This window comes from Eimeria necatrix, genomic scaffold (assembly GCF_000499385.1).
Source record: "Eimeria necatrix Houghton genomic scaffold, Enh_scaff111, whole genome shotgun sequence".
Lineage (NCBI taxonomy): Eukaryota > Apicomplexa > Conoidasida > Eucoccidiorida > Eimeriidae > Eimeria > Eimeria necatrix.
Window position 1 is genome coordinate 19,399 of NW_013651900.1, and position 19,156 is coordinate 38,554.

The 19,156-nt window shown below is 51.9% G+C and overlaps 3 protein-coding genes across 3 annotated transcripts; 1 reads left to right on the forward strand and 2 right to left on the reverse strand.

Annotated features, from left to right (window-relative positions):
• Positions 1–782: 782 nt before the first annotated feature.
• ENH_00004200 (hypothetical protein, conserved) lies at positions 783–7,537 on the reverse strand (the record flags this gene model as incomplete). Its single annotated transcript, XM_013578366.1, is given in 10 exon segments — positions 783–2,957; positions 2,962–3,120; positions 3,270–3,834; positions 4,043–4,123; positions 4,609–4,721; positions 5,006–5,101; positions 5,415–5,504; positions 6,086–6,209; positions 6,356–6,535; positions 7,008–7,537. Coding segments are annotated over 10 exon segments (4,113 nt in total).
• Positions 7,538–11,241: 3,704 nt separating this feature from the next.
• Positions 11,242–12,594, reverse strand: ENH_00004210 (Ras family domain-containing protein, putative; the record flags this gene model as incomplete). The annotated part of the gene is made up of 5 exons (XM_013578367.1): positions 11,242–11,403; positions 11,635–11,765; positions 12,034–12,108; positions 12,316–12,383; positions 12,542–12,594. 5 exons carry the CDS (start codon positions 12,592–12,594, stop codon positions 11,242–11,244), a joined length of 489 nt encoding a protein of 162 aa, XP_013433821.1.
• Positions 12,595–17,038: 4,444 nt separating this feature from the next.
• ENH_00004220 (NAD-dependent deacetylase, putative) lies at positions 17,039–19,072 on the forward strand (the record flags this gene model as incomplete). Its single annotated transcript, XM_013578368.1, has 7 exons — positions 17,039–17,124; positions 17,313–17,399; positions 17,505–17,742; positions 17,964–18,050; positions 18,230–18,421; positions 18,671–18,729; positions 18,913–19,072. 7 exons carry the CDS (start codon positions 17,039–17,041, stop codon positions 19,070–19,072), a joined length of 909 nt encoding a protein of 302 aa, XP_013433822.1.
• Positions 19,073–19,156: the final 84 nt, after the last annotated feature.

The window sequence follows — 19,156 nt, forward strand, 5'->3', positions numbered from 1 at the left end:
TTGAGCCCCCAGAGCTTCAGTGAAGTAGCAGCAGCTCTGTGGCTGCTGCTACAAGAGCCACAAGTGCACATACACCTGAAACAAAAGCTACCCCACACAACCTATTCTCTCTAAACTTTGAAAAGACAGAAGCTGCCAGCTCGAGAGCTGAGGGGCATCCGCAGCCGTGCAGTGCCTGCTGCACTGGCTAGCCACACCTAGCTAGCTAGCTAGCTAGCTAGCTAGCTGTAGCCTTCTTGCAGCGGCTACACAGGTGGCTAGCTGCCGGCGTAGGGTCTGGCGGTAGCCCCAATCATTTGCATGCACATGCAGTGACAGCTGTGCAAGCATTTAGCCCTAGAATTCCTTCCTTTCTTTTGGTTTTCCTTATCTGAGTTTGAACATTTGCAGATTATTTAGGAAAATGAATAATGTCCTCTTGGCTAATAAGGATGCTGCTGCACTAGATAGAAAGGCGCTCAGAAAAAGACAAAAAACAGCTGAGACCCTACTGCCGCCTTTTTCCCAGGCTCCCCGTGAGCAGCAGCACAGCAGCGCAGCAGCACAGCAGCGCAGCAGCACAGCAGCGGAGCAGCACAGCAGCGCAGCAGCACAGCAGCGCAGCAGCAGCAACGGAAAGGCAAAGGCAAGCAGCAAAGCAAGGCCTGAGGAGGCAGCAGCAGAGCGGCAGTGCCGGCAGCAGCACAGAATGGAGAAAAGGGAAAACGAAAAAACAAATGAGGTCCATTGGTCCAGTGTTTTCTTTAAATCGAGTCTGCCCTGTCCTGTACAAAACAGTCCATTCAAGTCAGATTAGTTGGCAAATTTGTCGAAGACGAATTTGGAGTTTTTAAGGCACTGATGTTTATCTTCGGAGTTGCCATTGCCCAACTCCCAGCAGTGGCATCTCCAGCGGAGAGGCGCTTTCTCTGGTGGCTCCCACTAGATGCATGCGGGGGCCCCCCGGGGGGCCCCCCTGCATGCTGGGGGGCCCCCCCGGGGACCCCGTGGGGCCCCCCTGCATGCAGTTCACTGCTGTGTGGCCCTTGCGGCTGCTCGTCAGGAACCTTCGAGAGACTCTCGCTGGATTCGGCGGGCAGAAGCTCGTCAGGCTTTGCAGCAGCTGCTGCTGCTGCGCCTGCTGCTGCTGCAGCTGCTGCAGCATCAAGTGGGGGCACTATCTGCGGCCTGCTGCGGCTCCCGCTCTCAGCCGCGCGTGCAGCGCCTGCTGCTCGGTCTGCTGCAGAAGGGCCTGGAGGCGCAGCACCTGCTGCTGCTGCTGCTGCAGGCTGCTGCGGAGCAGCTGCTGCTGCATGCAGCTGCGACCGTGGGGGGGCTGTGGGGCTGGACTTGTTCATTAACTTAGGGGGGGCCTTCAAGACCCCCGCAATGATGCGGGAGGGGCCCCCTGAAGCCCCGGCCCTAGTGCCGAGCCTAATGATGGGCTGCTGCATCTCTTCAGGGTTTTCTTCTGCATTAAAAGCTGCTGCTGCTGCTGCTGCTGCATTTCTTTTCTCAAACTCAACTCCACTTTCCCACTCCGTCTTCACTCTAGCTGCCTTGGGCTGCGAGGAAGACAAGGGAGCCCCTTGTGGGCCCCCCCCTTCTCCCGTTTTCTTTTCCCTCATTTCTGTCCCCCGCGCCCGAGGCCCCCCTGCTGCCCAGGCGTCGCTGTGCTCCCGAGAGGCCTCCGTTGCTGCTGCTGCTGCTGCTGCTGCTGCTGCTGCTGCTGCTGTTTCTGTGGCGATCCCGGATGGACGCGCACTCCCTTTTTGCGCAGTCACCGTCACTACGGGGCCCTCCACAGCTTCTGGTTTGTCCCCCAAATACTTCCGCAGAAGTCCTTCAACTTCTGTTTCCTGGGGCCCCTCAGCTGGCGTTTTTGCTGCTGCTTTTGCTGCACCTTTGCTGCTGAGGGCCACGGGCGGCGACTTGGACTTCGCCGTTTCTCCTTCGTGGCTGCTGTCAAGGGCCTTGGGCCTCACTGGCTCTGCAGGGGCTGCTGCTGTGGAACCAGCTGCTGGCGCTGCTGCTGAGCTGCTGCTGCTGCTGCTGCTGCTGCTGCTGCTGCTGCTCTCTTTTGGCTCTGCTACCCTCACCCTGCTCTGCGCCATATCCCCAGAGGCTCCGCTTTGTTCTCCCCTTCCCCCCGCCAAAGCACGGCGGGTTTGAAAGGCCGGCGCCATGCCTTCTTCACCTGCTGCTGCTGCTGCTGCTGCTGGCTTTGCTGCTGCTGGCGCTGCTGGTGCTGCTTTGAGTGCTGCAGCTCCTGGTGCTGCTTGGGGTAAGGAGGGAGGAGGTGGGGGAGGAGGCCCCTTATGCAGTACCCGACTTTCCTGTGTTGCAGCTGCAGCTCTTTCAGCAGCTTCTCCGAGTGCTGCTGCTGCTGCTGCTGCTCTGGGCGATGTGGCTGCAGGCGGCGCCGCCGCCGCCGCCGCCGCTGCTGCTGCTGCTGCTGCTGCTGCTGCAGCTGGACTGGGACTTCTCAGGGTCCTGACAGTTGCGACGGAACCAAAAGAATCTATTCTGGACAGCCTGGACTCCCCAAAAGGGGCTCTGTTGCTGCGGCGGCTGCTGCTGGGGGCGCTGCCCTCCATAAAGGCAATTGCCTGGGCCCGGGCTATTTGGCTTCTGGGGCTGAGGGGCTGCTGCTCCTCTTCTTCATGAACTTTTCTGCTTTTTGCTGCTGCTGTGTCTGCAGCGTCTTGCAGCTCAATGTGGATTCTGCGGCCTCCGGGGGCAACAGACCGCAGGGAGGCTCTGGAGGCACTTCGCCTCGCGCCGGCTTCTTCTGCTGCTGCTGCTGCTGCTGCTGCTGCAGGCTCGCCGGCCTGTTCTTGCTGCGCGTGCTGCAGTGTCGACTTTTTCTCCTTCTCAGCTGCCTTTATGAAGGCGCTGCTGAAAAAGGCAGAAAGCCGGTCCACATCAGCATTGCCCTTGCCCTGTACAGACACCCCATCAGCAGCGCTGGGGGCCCTCTTAGCCGCCTCTGCTGCTGCTGCTGCTGCTTCTGTTTCTGCTGCTGCTGGCCTGGAGAACACCGGGGTCACTACAGACCGTGGGCTCGCTGGTAGAGTCAGAGTGAGCTGGTGGCGATGGGGGCCCCCGCGAGGGCCCCCTTGGGGGCCCCCGCGGGGGCTTCTCGGGGAAATGCCACTAAGATCGTTTTCGTGAGAGGCACTTCTGAGGCTAGGCTGCTTCAAAGCAAGGCTGCGGGCTGTCTGCCCTTCCGGGGCCCCTCTCCCTGCTTTCGCCTGGGACTGCGTGCTGCTGCTGCGCTGCAGCAGCACCATTCCAGAATCTTGCAGAGACTGCCGCGAAGTCCCGCGGGAAATGGAAGAGGGCCTGTGCAGCTCTTGGGTCGCAGGGAGAGTGGGGGCACTGGCGGACTTTGGGGCCATGAGAGAAGCAGCAAGTCCCGCAGCAGCAGCAGCTGCTGCTGAGACGAAGGAGTCGGGGGCCCTCTGCAGCTCCGGCGCGCTGGGACTTTGCGACTTCCGCGCTTTTGCTGCTCCCTGCTCCCCTGAAGCAGCAGCAGAAGCCACAGAAGAAACCCTGCGGCTGCTGGCCAGAGAAAGCCGGGAAGCTGAACGGCCCAAGACAGGCCGATCCCGAGGCGAAGAAGGTGGGGCCTCGTGAGTGTCTGGCGGCTGCAGTGCTGCTGCCACTTTCCCCGAATTCTTCTTTTTAGCAGCTGCTGCAGCAGCTGCAGCAGTTGCAGATGCTGCAGCTGCTGCAGGCTGCGCAGCAGCATGGCCGCCCCGGCTGGCTGAACGAGACCGACCCTCAGCCGAAGAGTCCCACCGGTAGCCTTTGTAGACAGGGTGAGATGCCTTCCAGGCAGCGAGATCATCTCTGAAATGCGAAAAAGGTAAATGCAAATGGAATGCACAAAAAGGTAAATTCCCTCAAAGTCTGAGTCCCAGGCCTGAGCCCCCACTTGCTAAAGCTGATATAGACTAACTCCAGAGATGAACACAGTGCAAAAAGAAATTGCAACTTCAGGTGACTGCATATTAGTTGTAAATGAACTTCTGAAAAGTGGCAAAAGGAGAGAACCTACCTTTCTTTGCGAAGCTTCTCCATCTGCAGCTGCAGCTCGTGGGCCTTTGCCTTAGCCGCAGCAAAATCAGCTTCCTGCACTCTGCGGCGAAAACAGCACTCGCATATGCAGCAGTGAAACATGAAAATGTGCATTTGAACAAGTTCGAAAGTGCATAAACAATGCCCTGATACTAAGATGGTTCAGTTCTCTAAGTTGTGTCTTTTTAATTAAATTACAAGGAATACTCGTAGGCCTATGAGTATATTAGAAAGTGCGCAAAGCTGTGAACTTGCATAAAAGAAAAGCAAAGTTCTCACAAGTTCACAACCCTCACGGAAAATCATAAAAGGATGAAAAAGCCAACCAGCATGAGCTGTATCAGCAACTGCTCTCTGAGTGGCATTGCTAACGGGGTGAAGCTAGGGCGACAGATATTTTCGCGATTTTCACAATTGTTACGCTGAGTATAATATTGTTATGAAAATGATACAAGGATTAAAAGGCCTGAGACTCTAGCTGCCATGAGATACAGCACATGTCTTTCTACTTGTACTCTGTGCCGTCTTAGTCTCAATCTATCTCACTTGAGGCGATGGTCTTTGAGGCGAAGCTTCAGCAAGACATCCGCTTTGCGGGCATTCTCCTTTTTGGTCTCTTCCAGCTGTTTCGCCACTGTCCGAAGTTCCTTCTCTACTCTCTGCCAGTTCACCCGCAGCAAAACAGAATGACAAGTACATGCATGCATGTATGCAGGCAAGCATGTTGTGGCTGCATGAGAAGGCCACAGACCCAGATTTGTTGCCTTTTGAGGTAAAAGCAAAAGCGTTTTGGTTTAACTGCGCAAAGGAACTTGCTTCTGGGTTGAGCGAGGCCAGAAATACATGCATGCAAAAGAAAGAATAGTAATCCTGGCATGAGTGGTGGTTACACTGGAGGCAGCAATAGTAAGCCGAAGGAGTGCTTGCATTCTTTCAGCCTCACCACAAATTTATTCTCCCACATTTTTCTTTCTCGCTGCAGACGCGAAACCTCCACGGCCGGCACCATCGAGGTCGGCTCCCGCGTGGCGTTGATGCTCTGAGTGTCAATTGGCGGTGCAGAAAAAAGAGTGGCCGAGGCGCTTTTAAGAATAATAGCAATTAAGATGATAATAATCAAGAGAATATCGACAGCAGCGCATGCATATAATGCTCTGTTTGAGGACCAGTGCCTGGGTTACCGCTGAGCTCTTCTTGAATTCCGTTGTGTTCAAAATGTAATTGCCAAAATGCAAAAAGATGAAGCAAGCTTTGTAACGCTGTTGAGGTGCATCCAAAAGGACTACTGTATTGTACTACAGGGGCCGAAAACAGCATATATATATATATATAAAGCTGCATTTATCAAAGGCCTTGAGCCTCACCTGCAAAATGCCTTGGGAGCTGACTTCCTTCACGAAGCCCTTTTCTAGAAGTGTCGCCTCCGTCTCGGAGAGCACGAGCTGCAATTCAGGGGGCAGACGTGAGCTTCACTAGAGGCATTAAGAGGTTGCCTCTGCAAGCCAAGTTCTGCAAGTAATTCTGGATATAGATGACTGTGGCGGCTCAGTTTCAACACTTGCCTGCATACGATTGACCCCCAAAGTGACCATCTCCGGAAGCTGCTCCAGCGAAGCCTTGTCATCTTCTGAAAACTGCAATCAGTGCACAAGCCAACGACTCAGCGATAAGCATATTTCCCCTCTCAAGCCAACACAAAACTGCCAAACAGCCCATATCTCCCCATTTCCAACTTCTCTACAACCCCATTTTGTGCATAGTACGGGACCAGCAGCAGCAGGAGTAGCTGCAGCAACAGAAGCTGCAGCAGCAACAACAGCAGCAGCTAGCAGAAACGGAGGAGAAATCAGACAAAACTGGCAGCCATTAGCGCATTTATTGATTCTGTTTGCGCTTCATTGGAATCTGCTTCTGCCCTTAAACGTGTAGTCACCACAACTTGTATATTTATGTATATCATTTATATGTTAATGTACGGTTGGTAAATTCACATTGCTGCTAAGCACAAATATTATGTACGGACATTGCAAGCTGCTATGGTAGCAGCAAAACTTTTGACTGCAGCCTTGAGGGAGCGGAAAGCGGTGGTGAAGGCGTGGGCCTCTTCCTCGAGCGTCTTTTGTTTTTCTTGAAGACCCGACACAAACCTGAGACCATCATTTTATCATTCTCAACTGGTCTGTTCAATGGTCCCGAGCGAAACTTTTCCCACTTCATGTGAGAGCCAAGGGAAACAACAGGCAGCGAGTAGCAGCAGCAGCAGCAACAGCAGGAAGGCGGCAGCACAGCTTGCCTCTTCAGCACTTGCAACTTTTCCTCAGACTCCTCCCACCGCCGCTCCGCCTGCCGAGCCAACAAAGCTTCTGTGGCCACTTGGCGTTCTTGAATTTGAAGCTTCCGCACGAGGTTGTCGTGGGTGTCGCGGTAGACTGCAGTATCTGCCAGCAGCTGCTGCACCACAGCAGCCGCCTCCCTGAGCAGCAGCAGCACCAGCAGCGGCAGCACAAGTGCCCAGTCAGCCGCAGCTGCAGCATGCGGTCGGCAGCGAACAGCAGCCGTGCAAAATTGGCAGCGGCAATACAGCTGCAGCTGCAGCAGCACTCCAGCAGCAGCTGCAGCAACAGTGCAGCAGTAGCTGCAGCAGCAGTACAGCAGCAGCTACACCAGCAGATCGCCAAAGACACGAAATAAATGGCAGTTGCCGCTGAGCTCAGTGGCGCTGCTACCTCCCCAAGTGCAGTCACATATACGCAGATTCATTTCTTAACTGAATTTCTCTTCATTTAAACACAGCCACAAACAAGTAGAGCTTCTTTCAGGCCCTTTGAGGTCCCAGCGAACCGGCTTCGAGTCCCTCGGGAGCCCCTTGTGCTACGTGAGAAAGCTCTTTGAAAAACCCTAAACCCTTGTAAACCCCGTTTTAGGGTTTCTGGCCCCCGCCTTACGCTTTAAGTCGCTCTACAGTTTGTCTGTGCCTCGCTTTGGTCTCCTCGAGCTCTCTGATGAGCTGCTGGTTTTCGCCAATGACTTGCGAACAGAGCTGCTCCTTGGCAGCCACTTTGGCTCGCAAGAAACCCTGCGACTCCGCCACTGCTACCCGCGCATGCACAGGCATTTTGCTGTGCACGGAGCCGCTGCTTGCTGCTGCGCTGGATGGACCACTGGTCACCTCCGCAGCCGCCCCCTCCAGCTGAGACTCACACGCACGGGCGTCTGCGAGTTCCTTCCAGCTTACACCTACTGGGCGAGGGTGAGAGCTGCGCCTGTGAAGCCGCAAGGGGGAAGCCCCAATTGGGGGTGCTCTGCGCTGGAAAGGCCTGTAAGCCTGCAGGGGCAGAAGGGGAGGCTGCTGCTGCTCCTCCTGGGGCTTGCGCTGCTGCTGCGGCTTGTGCTGCTGCTGCAGTTGTTGAGGCTCTGGCTGCTGCTGGCGCTCGGCAGTGACCGGAATTGACTCCCCAGGTGTCTGCGCCTTCATAACGCTGCGAGACCCCCGCTGTGAGGGGCCTTAACTCTTCAGTTTCGTCAGTGCCACAACGCGCTGCAGCTCTTCAGTCGCCCCCAGGTGCCCCATTCCTCTGCAGCGCGGCGACTGGTTGCGCTGTGCCGCCACTGCGCAGCTCATAGGTCCCCGCCCCTCTTTTGCGGTGTTACCTCATCAAAAGCATGTTCAAGACCTTGCTTGGCATAATTGCTAACTTTTGCCGTAAATTTACCCCTGAAGAGCCCCAAAGGCGCAGCGCAGGCCGCCCCACCCCAACTCGATAGCGCTTGTGAGGCGGCGGCGGCCCGGAATATGCTTCACCGGTCCCCCAGCCTTCAACAGACAAAAACTTGAAGCCTAGCACAATACAGTGTAAAAGTGAAAATTAATTCGAAGGCTTCCTTACTGACTGAGAGAGCAGCAATCGGAGCAGCTGTGGCTGGCGCCGAGAGGTCATCGACAGGGCTGGTGGACCAGACCACTGCGCCTGCGACTGGTCAACCTACTGCCTTAATATTAGTCATCTTTCCATCATTTTTATGCTAGGAAATTTGGTTCTAATCTCAATTATTTTGATGCCCGCCGTACATTGTCCTCAACGCAAGGTAGCCACCTACAACGGCAAACGCCGCTACGGCCGCTGGTGCCGGTGCTGTGAATCAGACAACTACAGCACTTGCAATGAAATAGCATCTGCAGCGGACTACTAGCTCTTTTCAATTTCAGTTTCACAATACTGTTTCTCCAGCGCTTAAAAGCCCGAACTCACCCTTGCTTTATACTGGCGTGCGGCATGAACCTGCCCAACAGAGTCACTGCCACTCAGCACTACCATTTGGCAAACCGTGCACGTTGCAGCAACTCGCCATTACTTCTGCACTCTAATTTATAGATTTGATAACAAATGAAGGCCAGATCAGTTCAGCTTGGCATTTCCACGCTCTGCCGTGCTGACCCCCTCCACGAGGTCATTGTCAGCAAGCAGATGCGCAAAGTTCTAGACCTATCGTGAGTTCCCGTGAACTTCTTTGGGGCCTCTTGGCAGCCCATCTGGCGTATTTGCTGCGACAATGCCTTAAGCATTCTACTCGGGGCCCGACTCCAGAAACTTGAAGAAGCCCCAAGCATTTTCGACGGGAGAATAGCACACACAAGCATCTCGTGCGCAATTAGTGCCACGCTGCGCCTAGTCTTTACCAACGGGCTTCACTTTCACTCAGCTCTGCAACCGTTAGGACATTAGGCACGCTCACAAATACTGCATTGTTTGGAGGCGCGGCGTTCACACACTAGCGCAGGGGAAATGGTGAGCGCGGAGAATACCATTGTGCGAGATCGTGTTAGTAACAGAAGATACTGAAGTCTATCTCTTACTGCATCATAGTGCTCATTAGTTGGCCCAGTGTTGACTGCTTTAGCGAGCAGGGAGACGAAGCAGCCGGGGTGAACCTGGATGCGACGACCCCTAGTGCCTTCGTAGCAGCAGCAAATATTCAAACAAAAATTTCCAAGACAGAACTCAACAAGGGTTACAAAGAAACAGTCAAAGAGAACACGACGAGGGTTACAAGCAAAGAGCAACTGGGCATGTATGAGCTGGTCAGAAGCGGCAGCTCCACCGCCTTGACATTGGGGTTTACTTGCCCTCATCTTTCGCAAAAGGCAGTCAGCAGAACGCTCTTGAGCGCACTGTACGGCAGCGCAAGTGACCTTTTCGACGCTGGTGGATGGTGCGCGAAGCGTTCCTTATGCAGCTTAAGGGCCCCTTAAGGAACATCATCTTGAGCCAGATATTCTGGTATTCAAGAGGTTAGATGTGTTAAACTCCCGGTTCTTGAGGAATCCAAGGCGCTCCTGACTGCCCTTGGAATAAGCAAGGGAACTTGCTATTTTCATCCCTAGAGGCAACAGACAGCACCACGTTCCAACGCTAAACGGCCTCCCACTTGAAAAAAGCAGGTAAGGGAGAGACATATCACAAGGAAGAAGATTGGCTCTCATGGCTTGTTGCATTGCGTCAATGTGTTCTCCGCCCGTCAGACCTGTGCTTCTATGGACCGACGGCAATTGCCGTGCCGCGGCTATTGATTTGCCTCCGCAGTGAGCAGTTAATTAGCAGTGGAATAGAGAACCGGAATCTGAATGCTTCCTCAGTACAAAGCATTGCGGCGGCCTTCAGCGGCGTTAATGAAACGTGGCTCTACCCTGTGCTCTGAATGTTGGTGCGGTGAAATTCACCCAACTGCGGGTTAATGGCGGAAATAAACAATGCGCATAAGCTAGCCAAATTTCCCGTCAACTAATTAGTGGCATGCACGGGTGGATAAGCCAGACTCCCACAACATCTACAAGCTAACTAGCGAAGCCGAAGCCAAGGCAGCGGGATTGCGCGAATCAACGGGCAAAGAAGACCCTGTAGAGCTTGGCTCAGTTATTTTACAGGTAAAGCATAGGTGGAGGCTCAGCTTTTTGGTGCAGCTTGCTAGTTTGTGCGCAGTCTATGTGTTGTTCCTGGACTCTTCAGGTACACGTTAAGGTCTAAGGAGCCATTAGGCGTCCTCAACCCTTTCCTTTTACTGTTATTCTGCCGTCCTCTCTCTGCACTGTGTGAGTTCACGTGGAGCGGTAGGGTTTAGAGTGCCAACCGCCACACAATACAATTGCCCCTCTCCCTCACCTCTGCCGACGTGAAGAACAATACAAACGCAAACACTAACACCAACTAACACCAACACCCACACAAAACACTCGCTCACTCGTTCACTAGCGAGCCAGCTAGGAGGCGATTGAGCTGGAAGCTACCACGAGGCTCAGCCCGTATGCACCGAGCCGCCACCAACGGCCCCGTTAGTCTTTGATTTGCCGACTATGTCTAAATTTCGCAAATGAAAACAAAGGAATGAAGGGGACAAGGGCCCCGGGACAGTTTGGGCGGACGCGGTAGAGGTGGCAGTGAGCGTCGCAGCGGAAGCAGCACAGTGGGACAAAGGCCACGGCTTGGTGAGGCCTTCGATAGCAGCAGCAGCATAAGCTGCTCCGCCAGCAACTCAGCAACAGCCACCACTGGTCTGCACATGTTGGGGGCGGATTTCCTGGTTGCTGAGGGTCAGAGTTTCCGGCAGGTAACTGCATCACAAAAAACACTTCGGTCAAACACTATATTCCACTAACAATACGCTGGGTGGTCACTACCAGTGGCAGCAGCACTACACCAAAATGCACATCAACATGCGGAGCATGTCAAGCTTGTTTCCTTACATTTGCTCCTGTTTGGTTTCATGTTGCATGGCTTTCCTAGCTATCTCCTCAAATGCGGCGCTGACGTTGATGGCCTGCTTGGCGCTTGTCTCGAAGTAGCTTATTTTAGACCCGCAAAATGCCTCAGCCTTGGCCGCAGATACCCGACGCTTCTCCTCTAAAAAGAAATACTCACCTCTTATCACAAATGAATATATATGTGCATGCATATGTGTCTTCATATATCTCTGCAAACGGCGAAGATGCATTGTCTTTGGTTGGCGTACACACTAATCCTCAGACAAGCTTTAGTATGCACACTAGCATGCCTATGCATTCATGCATATGGGGACATCTCTGCAAATTTCTATGCGTACACGACAATCAGATACACCAACGCCTACACACACAGCACATAAGTATTCCTAAAGTGGAAGCAACAAGGGACGGCGTGACGGAGATCACAGTGTGAACAACAGCTCAGACATTACTGCTGAAAAGCGATGACAGAATGCCGCAAAGTGATGATCATATATAATCAAATTATACTCCTGTCGCTCACTCTCATCCACTTTGTTTCCCAGGACAACAAAGGGAAAGGCGTCGGGGTCGGCGGGAGAAGACTGAAACGTCAGCAACCAGCACACGAATTTCTACTTCTATATTCCTAACTCCATATCTATTATTAGCTCGCATATCCACTACAGTTTCATATTCATTTAATGTCCCTTTTCCCAGCTGCGACAGTTCTCAACGTCAAATCCGCAAATGGAAGCCTCACTACACATAGACTACCTGCACGCGAGGACATAAATATAAATGCGGACAGCAACGCAAAAATGCAAAGTGGTTACCTGTATGAGAAATTCGTCCTTCCAAGATTCAAGACTGTCAAATGACTTCGGGTTCGTAACATCGAAAACCAGAACGCAGCAGTCCGCGCCGCGGTAGAAGGCCACCCCTAAACTCTGGAACCGCTCCTGCCCTGCGGCAATAAACACCCAACAAACCGTACGCAAGACTCTGTGCAGAAATGATGGAAAAGTGACAAAAATTGGAGAACACACTGGAGGCGCACCAGTGAGGGGAGGAAAGCGCTGGCACCCAATGCAGGTATGCACATATGGAGAGTTGTCGGTCAAAACGCCAAACTCACAAACCAATACTGATCACAGTGCAACAATATACGTGAAGGCAGAACATTCTGCTGCGATGAAAATAGGCTCTCAAACATACGTCACGCAGCGCCATACCAGCTGTGTCCCAAATTTGAATGGTGACTTCTTTGTCATCAATGACAACATCTTTGGTAAGAAAATCCGCTCCGACTGCGTGCAAAAAGCAAACTTAAAGATATGGAAATCGCAAACAGTGGCCCAGAAGAAGAATGGCAAAAAACTGGAATGATGGTGAAGGAAGGGCGGCAGCAGCATTAGTGAGGGAAAGAAATCCGGCATGCAGTCATAATTAGCGTAAAAGGAACGCTGAGAAGATATTCGTACACTAGTGCGCGGCCTGTAAGTCCTGGAACTCACTGGTAGCTTTGTACTGATTTGAAAACTTCTTATTCACATACTGGTTCATCAACGAGGTTTTCCCCACGCTGCAGCCACGAATGCAGAAGCACCACCAGCCACCCACTCTTTCTACAGAATCCATAGCCCCCTTTGTCCTTTGTGCATTATCTCTACCAACTGTGGTGTAGTGGCACAACTGACAACCTGCTACCGCTCTAAGATAAACGAGGGGCAAACTGATCACCTGCTGTCGCCCAAGATGATGACCTTCAGCAGTGACTTCTTCTTCGGCGGCATTCTCGCCAAAATCAAAAAGCCCAAAAAGTAAACTGGTAAGACTGGTCTCGCCCGTAGTAATGCCAAAGTTTAAGTGAAACTGAGGGAGTGTACGTTGACCAGCGCACCGTGCAGACCAAGCTCGAGTTCCACTGTGCGCTCTTCTGCTTGCTTCCTTACCTGAGGCGCATGCGATTCCAGGCACTCAGATACACAAAATTCTGATTTTTTTGCCAAGCGCCCTGCCCTAATCCTTCCTCTTATAGGTCCTTCTAAGCATCCCAAACCGAAACGGCGCTGCTGCGCCGAGCGCGGCCTTATTTCCCGCGTTCCCCCCTCTCTATGTGAAAGATCATGCTGATGCAGATGCCGCTGCCGCTGGTGTACTACTGCTACTGCGGCTGCTGCAACTGCAGCTAGCAGTGAAGGAGTGATCTCCGCCCTGGGCCGCGCAAAGCTTAGATGTGCGGGCAGAAGCATGGGTGCTGGCGGAGCAGTACTCAGGAAAATATGAAAACTGAATTGGGTCGACCCAGCAAGAAAATTGTTTCAGAAAAGGAAAGAGACAACGGGCCCCACGATGTCACAGTGACGAGCACGAGTCCACAGCTGCAGCAACTCACGCTGGAATGGAGTTCCGTGTTCTGCTGGCGATCAGTATCTGGTGTCGAGTTCCAGCGAAATACAGAAGTAATATGAAAGCAGCGAGTGGAACTTTATGTCCCACCAGTGCAACACAACTTCAGGTACTGCCGCCTGCGTGTCTGGAGCTGGTGTAGCGCGCGGCGCTACAACAAGGCGAAGAGCTGAAACAGAAGAGTCAGGTATTGAGCTATCAATTGTACTTTGAGCCTAATATAGCTATTTACCCGTAGTTTGTCGGCTCCGGTCCGTACCCGAGGCTAGTAAGGCACACGAGCAAGGTTTGGGGCTGGCTGAGACCTGCGTAACGGGTCGGCACGTTTAAGCCGAAGGAATCAGCTCTACGCATCTCATTAGCTCCCCATTGCCCATATCAAAGCGTTTTGTTTTTACATGCATTTTAACGGAGGTTAGGTGTATATCTGGTGCCTTTGCGCTTACTGCATTTAGTAGGTGGCTTACGTGTACTGGGATGTTGAATGCAGCCGCAGTCACAGAAACTGTCCGTTATGATAAACCAGAAGAATTGTTCCGTGTTGCATAGATTTTTCGCCTGCAACTTTTGCCGTTTCCTGTGGAGCTGCTTGTAGTTGCGGACTCGACTCCCCGCAGCGGGGTCCCAGTACAGTCACCGCTGACGAGTTCTCACGCTTTGCGTAGTGAACATGAGGTGCGGCGACATAGTAAATGAAGTGCTAGTCTCTATAAGACAGCCACCATTGGCCTCAAGTATTGTGCAGTGCAGCCCAGAAAGGACTTGATGATATGAACGCGCTTCTGCAGGGAGATGAAGTGGGTGCCGCCGGTGGTAAGAGTGCCGAATTACCAAATAGTGAAGAAAGAACCGAGGCCTCCAATAAGCCAGTGCAATAAGGGTGTTTTGAGGCTCTGCCACTCCTTGCAACATCAATTTCAACCAAGCACCGACTGAAGAACGCCACTGGCATCGATTGAGCACACTGCTCAGTTTAATGCATAAGAGTCCTTGCTACAGTCTTCTCTGTGGGCTAACAAGGAACTTTCAGAACTTTTCGCTGGACAATTCAGTGGATGCACAGAATGTCCCCCCTTGCATCGAGTTCTTGGAGGCGCTTCCCGGTTAAAGCTAATCCACAATAGCACCATTATTGAGCTGCCCAGGCGGTTTTCTGCAATATCTAAAGTAGTTTCCTTTGGCCAAACCGTGTTTGTAGCACAAGAGTGTAAGAAGGTCGAATTTATGTTTTCCAGGACCCATGCTTCGCGTCCAATACCACTATGCTCAGAGTAGTTTTAAAGCAGTTGTAGGCTATCTTGCACTTTAGTAGGTGGCGTGACACGCTAGGCCGCTCCATAGCCATACTCGAAACACAATGGGCTACAACTCTGTACACATCTTTTGTAACAATATCAGCGAGTTAAGACGACTGCAGGCTACTTGCATCCCTTCAGAGGGAGCTAGCAACAGCTAATTTTCAAATTGGTCTACAGCATTCGATTATCGTTTGGATTCTCAGTAGGAACTCAAGTAAATTCCTGGTGCGCATTTCTGATCGCTGGTGTTGGCATTACTCACCCAATACTTCTAAACAGCACGCATGCAACTCCTCTCGAACTAGAATGAATGAAGCATATTATTATGAATTATTAGTGCTCTTTTGTATAGGCACTTAAGGAGCTGCACAAATCTCAGAAGCCTGTTCAACTAAGTATGGCCATAAGTTACTGCGCCCTGGTATGTGCAAAGCAAAGATCATCGACGGGTAGCTCCTACGATTCCCTGCTAGCCAAGTTCTCACTGTATGATACTGAATAGACGCCTGCTTTGGTTTCCAAAAATTGTTGCCAGCAGGCGCCTTGTGTGAATTCTCTCTATTGCAAGACCCTGAGAATACAGGACTCCCGCAAACCTGGCATTGTGGGTGTCTCTGTTTCGACTGATATGGTCCTTATTCACCATTATACTCTTCACGGCTAGAGGCAGTACCTTCCTGAAGCAGCTCAACAAAGCAGCTCAGGGTCTCCCAGCTTCCTTCCGCAAAGTTGTTAGCCCTACTAATTTTTTGAACGCTGGTTGAGCTTTTCTTTGCCAACATTAATTGCACTGATCCTTCCAGGAATTCGCGCGCAGCTGTCACCAGCTCTGTCGCCGCTCAAATATGCGGGGAGTGCAACGAGTGTCCTGCACCTGGCTAAGATTAAGCTCAGGTTGCTGTGCGTCGGTTTCTTAAGAACAGGCTCGTCAGGAGAAGTGGACGCATCAGAGTCTTCGACTTTTCTTTGGTGCATCGCCGTGTCCCCGCTTCGGTATTCTGCGCATGGGACAACGCCGATGAAGCGCTAACTCCTGATATGGTGATATACTCACCTTGTCGCTTTCTTGCCCCTGAAACATCATTTGAAAGCGGTCGAGACACATTGTGGAAGTTTCGGTGGCGAGCCGGATAGAGTGCGTACGCCGTAGCGGCTAAATTCCGTTGCGCTATGGAGCCTCAATTGTGATACTGCCCAGAGTCCAGACAGTTTTGTTACATAAGGTAGAAAACCCCCACGAACGTCTGGCCATGTGGAGCACTACATTCAGGGAGTTTTCTTGCTCGTGCCGATGCAACATTGACGCTTGGGCTCCCATAAAACCATCCTTTGATGCCTTCTCGTACATATATATTCTTCCTCGCTGGCGCATACATTCAGCCATTTTGGCTTGCTCGGTCATACTTTTCTACCTCCCTTGGTGGCCTAGCTTCCGTATTTCTCTTAAGTTACAGTTTACATTCAAGTCAAATAATAATATTACTGTAGAACTTAAGCTATTCCGTTAGACGGAAATCTGGAAGGAGCGCAGACATACATGTACAGTGTTAGTGTCAACGACAGCCAACACCAGCACTGACCCTAATACACACGGATCCGACGTTGGCGGCTAGCTTCAGTACAGAAGAGCATAAATGACAAGATCCAATCTAAAAGAAAGATGTAACTAGCATCTTTATTCCGAGCATGTGCGCGCCGCACACAATCACAACAAGCCCCAAGCCTAGCGCCGGTGTCTTGTTCGCAAAATGCAAGGTAAGAATCAACAAACACGAACAATCTAGCTACGATGTGTCAGGATGACTAAATAAACTGCGGAATGCGCCTTTTCAACACTAGTCTTAATCGTACTGAAGTGCCCAGTACCGCCAGCAAGGGCTGCGTTTGCTTCAAGTGCCAGCAGGTTTCGCTGAAGCTGCGCCAGATCGCTTCCGTCGCTCTTTACAGGCAGACGAGAAATATCTAAAACAAGAAGAATCACCTGCCTGTGTGTTTGTTTTCCGGGGCCTGTGAAGCGCCGCCGTGACTAAGCTGTCTTGCGATGGTCCTCTCGGTCTCCGAAGGCGGTGACGAAGGTTCTACAAGTTCATTCCCGCTTCTTCTACAGGCTGTGTTACTTCTGCTTTTATCTCTGCACGCTTTGGCGGTAGGTGTGTGGGGCTTTGCCTTCTTGAGGGACCTGGCACGCGGAAACCAACGCAACGGACCGTTGACCTCTGCCGAGCTCAACAGGCAAGAAAGAGAACGACAAAGGATTGAGAAGGAGCGTCTGGGCTCCGCAGCGAAGATCGAGTGAAAGAGAACCGAAGAGATAGAAGCGAGTAATCCGCAAAAGCAGGGCAGCTGGGGGAGGGAAGCAAATGGCCAAGAGCAACAGAGCTGCTACGGAGTAGAAGAAAGAAACGCGCAAGATAGATTCGAAACGTGCGGAGTCTCTTCAGGGATTGCAGCGTGGGCACATTGATGCGTTCCGCCGCCTCAGCTGATGAAGCATGTGCTTAACTGCACTTGATGGTCGTGTTAAAGTATAATGGGCCAGTGGTTAACGTACATGCGCCCAAAGCGCACGGAGCACATTTCCATTGAACGGCTGGCGGAGGAACTCCGCAAAGCTACGTACGTTTCTTCCCGCATCCGTTTTTCTTATCCTGCCACAACATAGCAATTGTCATTCGGTGATACGAGCGTCTGAAATTCCAGTTGTCGTTCTCGTTATCTGTCGTGATTGTGCTATCTCTTTGTAGAGCCCGAATTCTGTTTTCTTTTAATTGCGTACTTGTTGTTACTTTTGTTTTTTTTTTTAGGTACGTAGTAGCGCTGACTGGCGCTGGGGTCTCAGCTGAGAGCGGCATTCCCACCTTCAGGGATCCGTCTGATGGCTTGTGGCAGCGGTAAGGATTGCTAAACTGACCCTTATTGCATTATTATTGACAAAATTTAGCGATTGACGTACTTAGTGCTCCTCCTTCGCTTCAGAGATTATGTTTATGTTTCAGGTACGATCCTGCAGTGTACGCGACCATCTGGGGCTTCTGGCGGCAGCCCAGTAAAATATGGCAGTTGCTGCACGAGTTCCTGAATGAGCGCGAGCCTGAGCCCAACAGGGCTCACTTGGCTTTGGCCCAGCTAGAGGCTTTGGGGATCGTTAGGGCAATTGTTACTCAGAATGTGGACAACCTACACCAGGATGCAGGCAGCAAGCGCGTCATTGAGTACCATGGAAACCTGATGAGCGTGCGTGTTACCTGGACTAACAAGTGCACCTGTTAGGATTTGTTTGCTGAGCAGCTTGTGTTGCAGACACATGACAAGGGAGGGCGGGGTGGTTCCATCGCATATGCATATGCGGAACCGTGGGCAACTAGTTACTCTGCTCGGTGTACGTTGAAGTGCTGCTTCTGTCATTCTTTACACTTTTTGTGATTCTGATTTTCTCCTGTTGTTCTTCGCTGTAGGCCTCTTGCTACCGGTGTGGCGCCAAGATGCAGCTAACAAAGCAAATGGCAAGAAATCCTTCATTCAAAAAGAAACTTCCTCCCAAGGTGCACATAAGTGATGCTCAGAAGAACGATGTAACTTTTATTTGTAGCTCTAGAAAGAAAAAGTGGTCATGACAGGACACTAAGAGCTGCAGTAGAATCCCTTGCGAGCGTATTAGGAACTGCAAGCAACCTGCGTTGCAGGCATGGGCCGCTAGCATTGTTCTGCGCGTAACGTGCAGTGCGGATGCGGCGGCTACTTCAAACCAGATGCCGTCTTGTTCGGCGAAGGCATCCCCTCTAAAGCTGTGCGGGAGGCGAACAAGGAAGCCGACGCATGTGATTTGATGCTGGTGGTGGGCACTTCGGCAACTGTCCAGCCGGCCTCAGATATACCCTATAGAGCCATGAAGAAGGGGGCTAAAGTAATTGAAGTGAGCTTTGCATCTTTTTTTAAAGTTCAGCTCTAGAATTCAGGATGCAGTGATCGGCTGAGAGCTGCGATCTCGTGAAGAGAACCTCAGTGAATCCGTACCAAGCTCTAAAAAGGCACCCAAGGGACTTCCTAGAGCCTTAAGGATCCTTGAAAAGGCCATCAACACAATTCAGCGGAGCAGTATATTTTGAACTGTTACAGGGTTGATCCGTCAACTAGTAAGTGCCTCGATATGTCGTGCCTTCAGGTGAACTTGGAGGAGACAGGATTGACTAACCGTATATCGGACATGATATATATTGGCAGGTAATGGCCCACCATGTGTCGAATTGATTGGGTGCAAGCACACAGTGGTCTTAAGCACCCATTGTTGGGCTTCTCCGCATGCTCATTTGTTGTTCGTCCTGTACTGCAACAAATGGATATGTTGCCTCCAGGTCAAAGTGTGTAGCGTCCATTGGCCGACCTGGCTCGGTGCATGTGCTGCAGGGCGAGCGACTTGATGCAAACGCTGCAGCTTCTTGAGCCGCATCCTCCTGAGGCATCAGCAGGCGACCCCGTCCCTGCAGAGGGATTAACTGAACCCGCGGTTACTGAACCCAACGCGAGCGCAGAGTTAGCACGTGAACCCCCTGGGGAAAATGAATGAGTAACTGCTTTCCAAAGAGGGACTTTAATCTGGGGTTTGCATCACAGGACGTGACACCTGAAACTTCAATGCGTGCGCTTCGAT